The following is a 7,624-nucleotide window of genomic DNA, read 5'->3' as shown; positions in this document are numbered from 1 at the left end:
ACCTTTAGTCCAGAGGACAACTTTTTTCTTAGCCCTTCATGTAAATCAGAGCGTAAATCTCCCGTTGAGTTACGGGGCGCATTGTGCCGAGGCTTCAACGTGCGTGTTGAGAATTTATGAAGCGTATATCAAAACGTGATTGACATACTGTATATAACTTTGCTTTTCCCAGAAGTGGTTCACAAGCTCGGCCAATTTTCCACATTAGGTGTGAATGTGACAAATGAATTCCTGTTTGCCTCTACTGTATGTGCCTCTCACCCAAAGTCAACTGGGATATGCTAAAAGTTTATTAAACATTTCATTACAACACAAAATACACAAAACTGTATATTTATTAACTATACCAAATATATCGGTATTTGGTGCTACCTACATCACAGCGTGGTCCTTTTGATGATTACAACGGAAATTCTACCTAATGATGCATTAAAAGCAATACAAGAGACATTGCAGTATTTCTGAAAAAAAAAGAAAAGACACTCACTCCATTTTACAGCACAGAATCAAAGTAATTGATCCCAGATAAAGAAAATCAGATGTGAGAAAATTATCATTTATGAAGATAAGCATCAAGCCAGAGATTCCCGGAAGTTTTCAGTGATCTGCAAAATGAAGGTAATAAAAGTGGTTAAAACGCCACTAAAGATGGATTTCCGTCCTGTTCAGACACAAATACTTCAAACGGATTTTACCTGAAGACATCAATCATGCCTTTCCCCAGTGTCTTCACTTGGTAAGGAATGTTATGTTTGTCACACAGGGCGTGCACCAGCGGCGCCACCCGGTGGTAGTTGTGACGCGGCATTGTTGGGAAAAGGCTGCAATGCAGAGAATGTCAATCGTTTTATTCGTTACGTCTCAGTATCGTGCTTATGTGACTTACTGGTGTTCAATTTGAAAGTTGAGGTGTCCGCTGAACCAGTCGTTGAAGGGCGACTTCTCGATGTTGCAGGTGGCTTGTAGCTAACACACACACACGCGCGCATGTAAAGATGAAGTAGTGACAAGAAAGAGAAAGTGCAGTACCTGCATGGTGAGCCAGTCTTGATGCTTCTCGTGGTCGATGTCCATCGGGAGGTGATTCATCTGGGTCACCCAAACGAACCAGTGGCTCTCCAGAAATCTGAAAATCACAGCAACGGCTGCACTATGACATCAGCTGGGAAAGGTCAAGAAAATGAACGACACCAGCTCGGCTTGATGGCTTTAGTTGAACAACAGTGGCCTCTGCAGGTAGTTGTTGTCATTGCAGGAACCTGAAACCATTTCTAATACATCCTCTGGCAACAGTCATCTTTAATGGTCATTTGTGTTGGACTTATTCTCAACACAAGCTCGTGAACATGTGTAAGGTGAATAATAACAATGAGAGAGCACTTTTGCAAGTCAATGTAAAGCAATATTGTCAGTTAATAGTCGCATGGTTCTTAAAAAAAAGAAAAAAAAATAGTCGCATGGTGCGGTTTCAGTTGAGCACTAAATCATTTGCTTCACATCTGGGAGCAATTGAGTGCTCATTTTCCGCTACAGTATTATTCAGCGATGATTTAAACCCGCGACCCAGCAGCCGCAGCACATTAACTTTACATCGAAAAGGTGATTTTAAAAAGCGTAAGCCTTATGAGATACTAAATCACTGACCTGACAAAGATGATGAGCGCCACTGAGCCCAGGACGCCATAAAGGGGAACATAACAACTGAGGTAGCGAAGATAGTAAGACAAGCACCAGGCCATATCCTGCAGAGGGGGGGGGGGGGGGGGGGGATGCTTAATGGCTGGCATTTCTTTGTTGAGAACGTATTTTGTATTATATAGAAACATTTTTAAACTATAAACCAATTGTGAAATTGTATTATACGAATATCAAATAGTACACGCACTATACTGTGACTATAAAGTGTTCTACACCTTAACAAAGTTTGGTGGACACATTAATAAGTGAATTAACTATCATGCTAAAAATAGGCCTACTAATGAGATATCTAACATGTTATTGAGCTAACTTGTTTTAAGAGTTGCTAATGAGCTAACTAAAGAACAATCGTGCTGCTGAGCTGCCTGTTCAAACTAAATAAATATCTAAAAATATTATGAGCCGCTAACATGTTAATAAACTAACTAACCTGCTCAACTAATGCTAAAGGGCTAATAGACTTTAGAATTAAATTAATGACAATCTAACGTGTGTATTAAGCTAGTTAACTACTGCTAATGAAGTGACTAAATAAGTAACATGAGAATGAGCTAAGTAACCTACTAATAAGCAAAATAACCAAAGACTTAGCATGCTAAAGCTAATGAGCTAACGAGCGTGTTAATCAGCTCCGTAACATGCCCAATGAACTCACCTCCCAACATGTTAATGAGCTGAACTAGTGAGCTTATAAAATTGATAGTAAGCAACTAATCTGATATTGCGGAAAATAAGCAATTAACATTCTTATGTGCTAAATGAAGCTAGTTAACTAATTAACCAAAGAACTAACAATACATCCCTATGCACGATCTTTATAACAAGCCAATGAGCTTACTAGACTGCTAATGAGCAATAATATAAACAAAATAAATAAACTTGCTAATAAGTTAACCAACTAAGATGCTAATCAGCTAAGTGACTCACCTGCAAATATAAAACATCCTAAGGAACTAACTAACCTGCTTATGAGCAAATTGACCAACAAACTCAGATGTTATAGAACTAACTCATGTTAGTGTTAGTGTTTACTAGCAAGTTAAAAAAAGAAAAAAAGAAAAAGGCCTTTTCCAAATATTATACAAATTCTCGATTGAGCAGAGAGGAAAGTAAACAGGTAGGGATCTTCTTACCACCCAGTCACGCCGCGAGATCATCACATGCATGATTTGAAGGTGAAAATAAACTGGAATTAGCAACGGAGGTCCAACTAAAGGACAACAAAATGTTCAACATTAACTTCATTGTTTCATTGCAGTGTGTTTATAAAAGAGTGAAAAGAGGAGAGTACCCAGGAAGAAGTAATGGTGCTGATGGTTGTAGGGCATACGTTTGATCTTTTTGGTGCCATACTGTGAAAGAGAGAGAAGCGCTAAGTTAGGAGGACAGGACGTTGTTGGTGAAGACCGCGTGTCCTACTTGCCTCCACGGGCTGAACGGCTCCAACAACAAAAATGCGCAGCATGTTGACATCGGGGTCTTTACTGAAGATGTTGGGCTTAGCGTGATGCTGGAAATGTCGATGATTCCACCAGTTCGCCGAAGCTCCCTGTGGGTAAGAAAAAGTTACGGCGCGTATCTCGCGGTCTAGGGTTGCAAACGATGCTGTTACCTTGATGTGTCCAATGAGGAATTTTTGCGCAAGGTGATTCCATGAGGATTTTTTGAAGACAGACAGGTGACCGAAATCATGCTGCAGCCATCCAGCCTGAATCTTATACCAAACACAAAAGAGGTGATAGTTATTTAATTATTTAAAAAAATATATATATTTTTTTAACTGTCATTATTTTTAATCAATTGTTGACCAAACAATAGCATTTGTGGAGATAAGCTAGCAGGCGCCACAATAATGAGATGATTTACCGCCAAACATTTTTAAGAGGAAGACAACCCCCCCAAAAAAATTTTGGGACAATAACATGCAGCCTCACTAGTCTAAATATGGTTAATATTGTGTTAGTGGAATATGAGTTAAGCGGCAAAATCCAGCCGTTATTATCCATCTCAGGGGGCGGCCATTTTGCCACTCGCTGTCGACTGAAGGTGACATCAATGTTGGGCACGTCTCGGGTAACAACCGATCACAGCTCAGCTTCAGGAAACAGGTGAGTTGTGATTGGTCGTTGCTTGAGTCCTGAGCAACTGTGATGTGGCAAAATGGCCGCCCCGAGATGGATAATAACGGCTGGATTTTGCTTCATAACCAAAAATGTAATATCGATCAGAATGTTATGTTTAGGCCACATACAACATATTATTGTCAAGAAATGTTCAAGGTTGACTTGCACTTTAAGCAAATTTGGTCTTTCAGAAGTGTGCATGTAACTGGTAACCCTTTGAATTTATCGGTACCAAAGAAGTAGCTCGCCATTTCAAAAAACATTGGTGACCCCTGACATACAATAATTGCTGCTCTTACCTGTGCAATCGCCATCAAGATGGCAGACAGCACCATCCGGATCCAGCCGGTTCCCCCGAGCCATACGAGCAACCAGGCCAGGACCTCAAGCAGCAGGATGTGAGCCAGGTGGGCCAAGAAGAACAGCGAGTGTGCCCGAAACAGACCCTGTTGCTCTACATGAGCATGCAAAGCCTGAAAGTCCTGCATGATTGCAGCCTAGAAGCACAGAAGCGCACACGACACAAAAACAAAATCTTGGGTTTGGTTCCCCTTTTACGAGATGCCTTCTTACGTTTTTCTGCCCGTCCTGGTTGGGTTCCGTTTCCGCCAGCTCGCCAATCAGCAGTGGCTTCAGAAAGCGTCGCACAAATTTCTTGTCCGGATGAAAAGCAGTAAACGCTTCCTGGACAAACAAAATGAGAGGTGGTGAACAAAATAATACAAAAAAAATCAAGATAAGCGTCGCGTACCGTGGCATCCTCCCCAGCGTAATGCCGGATGACCCGAAAGCCTCCAGGGTGCCTCTTGGCCCACTGAGTGATGTTGTACACCTTGCGATCAATCACCAACCACTGGTCACTCTTGCTGCAGTGGCTTTGCACCTCTTCCCAGGTGTAAACACCTCCGCCCGCTGGCTCGGTCTGCTGGCCTCCAGCACCCATTCCTCAAGAGCCCCCCCCTCCCACGCACTACAGCGAACACAATGGCGGACACTGAGAAGTTTTGCACAGGGGCAGCAACAGGGGGGGGGGGTGTTTTAACCTGTTGCTGTTGTGTCCTGGCAGCTCGCTTGTAACACAAGTTGAGGAGGACAATGAGCGGTGGAACATGCGCATAAATAATTCATGATGAATTTGATATGCAGGATGCTATTAATGTGAAGCTGGACGTTGCATCATGCGTGATGCAATTCATTTCAATTCAGATCTGGGAATGTTCTGTATTTATATGACGTTATGCAGGCATGCCTTTTGTCTATAAAGTGCAAAAATTAGACACGAAAACGTCGGGATCAAAACACAGCTAACATTTTAGCACTGCGCATTCATATATCGTATTATCATAGTTACGGTACAATGACTGCGACTGCAAGGCTTTTCGCAGCGTGAAGAGAGAAAAAAAAAATAAGACTCACATGTTTCGGGTTTGGTCTCACGCGCTGCGCGTTACACGCACACGGGCGCGCCCGTTTGCATCCATTCTAAAGAGTAAACAGCCGAATTCTAATAAAAGCTCCCTCGATTTTGCTCGCGGACACTTTCACGCTTTCATTCAGTACAAATTCCGAGGCGATCTTCCGACGGGTTTTGGGCCAATCGGTGTACAGTAAATAAAGGACCCGCTTCATGGTGCCCAATTGTGTCATACACACGCCCATCTATTTGTATGAATATGTGCTGGTGCTACCAAAAATAAACAAAAGTATTGCAAAATGTAATTTCACATGGAAATATTATCTTACCTACACTATTATCTTCGTAAAGCCCTTATTTATGTAATTGATGATAGATCTAGCTCTTATTCTTTTCTGTCTGTGATTGATAAATAAAATAGCTAGCTTGCTAACTAGGTAGCTAAATCGATCTATAATGTGGAAGGGTTGTGTCTTATTTTTATTATTTACAAATAAGGCGTTTGTATGGTTTGTGCCATATGCAATTACTTAAATATAATAATAATAATAATAATAATAATAATAATAATAATAATAATAATAATAATAATAATAATAATAATAATACATACGTACATACATATATATACACATTGTGAATGCATTCTAATACTGACCTCGACCAGCAGTTGGTGCAAGAAAGTAACTACTCAAAACACCTTGTCTTCAGGTGAACTGCAGAAACTATGCTCACATCTGAGAACATCCTTAAAAATATATATATATACAAATTTCATATGACATACGTCTGTGGGTGTAACATGGCAGAGTGAGATAAAAGCACTCAATGCGTGTTGTTATATTACAAGCTGTGTGATTCATTGGGTCGCTGTCCCTCGGCTCAATGAACAAGCGAGAGATTGTCAGAGCGACGCTTCACTTTTGTTTGCGGCTCGGAAGCATCAAGACACTGTTTGCAGTCGTCAAACACAACAAATGAACAAAATGTCAATTCAAAGCGCAAGATAAAATACAATGAAGCGCACGGACCGTCAATCGCTTTAAAAAGCACAGTGACCTTGTTCTTTGTGAATATAAAATTCAACACTTCAGCTGTTTCTTCATACGGTAGCGAATGTTCAAAGATGAAACATGAATAAGATAAATAAAATTATCGACATCAAACAAACATTTTATTATGTTTGTCCATGGCAATAATGTGAGAGCTATAACCTCCGTTCGGCCTCTTTAAGGTTGCATTCGTCTGCTGAAGCTCCTTTCTTCCTCAAGTCCCAGTGAACCCGGGTCCTTCCTTGAGATCGCTGAAGCCAAATTCTATGTCACATAACTTTTAAATAAATTTGCCGTCAAAGCTCACTGGCATGAAAACCTTTAACAAATACAGCGACAACTTGGCCGAACCTCCAGTCAAAGCCGTCAAAGGTCCGAATGTCAGGTGATGTCAAAGATGATCCTGAAATGATAGGTGGTATGTTAAGAGGAACGGTTGGAGCCAACAATTGTCAATCATCTGGTAGTGTGAAGTTGTCCCAACGACATTTGTCACACAAAAAATTAAACAGTTTGAGCCAGTAAGCTAACATGTAGCCTAGCTTCTTTCATTTCCTTTATTTTCTTTGACATCACAAAAGGACGTACGGCTATTTGGCATGGCATAATTTGTTCATTTGCATTCACCTCTGCAGTCACATTCAATGACCTCTTCAGCTGCCTTGTCTGTCTGCTGCTCAAAAGTGGGCCGAGTCATTTCAGGGCGCTTTCAATGTGAGGCAGAAATGTGCAAATCAGCAAATCAGCATATCAGACGGGATTATCCTCAAGCGGCCAGAAGCCCGCAGTCGGCACCTCGCCTCCTCTCAGGGCCGCTTCAAAGACTGAGGTGCTGAACATTTGACCCCAGCAGCTTTGCCAGGCTTTTTTTTTCACAGTTGTAACGCATTTATACAGTGATGATGATGTTATTTTTATATATACGTAGCCTTTACTGCAAAAGTCCAGGTCCCTTCTGACTTTTTTGTTTGAACAACCTTTTTTGTCATTTTGACCTGTAGATAGTAGGACAGATGTTCATTTGGGTTACATTCAATTAAATTGGAAATCAATAAAAAAGGTGATATATTTTTTAGACACAAAAAACACCAATAAAAAATCGTGTAACTTGAAAGAAAAATAGCTTTACAGTTGTTTTACGTATTTTATGAAAACATGAAGTCATAATAATAACACAATAGAATCGTTTCCTTGGACACCAGGGAGCAGAATAATAAAAACATACGACCAAAAAAAAAAAAGAGTTGGACAAATAAGCAACTTAGTAACCTGCAGTAACATCGGTTGTCTTTTATTTTTATGTATTTATATAGAAGATAAATCATGTATTATTGTAT

The 7,624-nt window shown here is 40.5% G+C and overlaps 1 protein-coding gene across 3 annotated transcripts; it reads right to left on the bottom strand.

The window, feature by feature from the left end:
• Positions 1-272: 272 nt before the first annotated feature.
• Positions 273-7,458, bottom strand: fads2 (fatty acid desaturase 2). Of its 3 annotated transcripts, none has more exons than XM_086074762.1 (13): positions 6,450-7,458; positions 4,573-4,791; positions 4,395-4,505; positions 4,121-4,318; positions 3,311-3,412; positions 3,122-3,247; positions 2,990-3,050; positions 2,832-2,908; positions 1,645-1,742; positions 1,030-1,126; positions 887-966; positions 696-821; positions 273-605 (listed from the first exon to the last, which is right to left on the bottom strand). In XM_086074762.1, the coding sequence occupies exons 2-13, from the start codon at positions 4,762-4,764 to the stop codon at positions 554-556; spliced, it is 1,320 nt and encodes a 439-aa protein (XP_085930888.1). In that variant the 5' UTR covers positions 4,765-4,791; positions 6,450-7,458; the 3' UTR covers positions 273-553. The 3 variants fall into 3 exon arrangements, with proteins under 3 accessions (XP_085930888.1, XP_085930891.1, XP_085930889.1); XM_086074765.1 differs by lacking the exon at positions 6,450-7,458 and adding an exon at positions 5,238-6,423; XM_086074763.1 differs by lacking the exon at positions 6,450-7,458 and adding an exon at positions 5,894-5,983.
• Positions 7,459-7,624: the final 166 nt, after the last annotated feature.

Source organism: Leptonotus elevatus, chromosome 4, assembly GCF_054856555.1.
Source record: "Leptonotus elevatus isolate MCC_2025b chromosome 4, RoL_Lele_1.0, whole genome shotgun sequence".
NCBI classification, from domain to species: Eukaryota; Metazoa; Chordata; class Actinopteri; order Syngnathiformes; family Syngnathidae; genus Leptonotus; species Leptonotus elevatus.
Note: the sequence above shows the minus strand (reverse complement) of the source record. Positions and strands in the feature narration are given on the sequence as shown.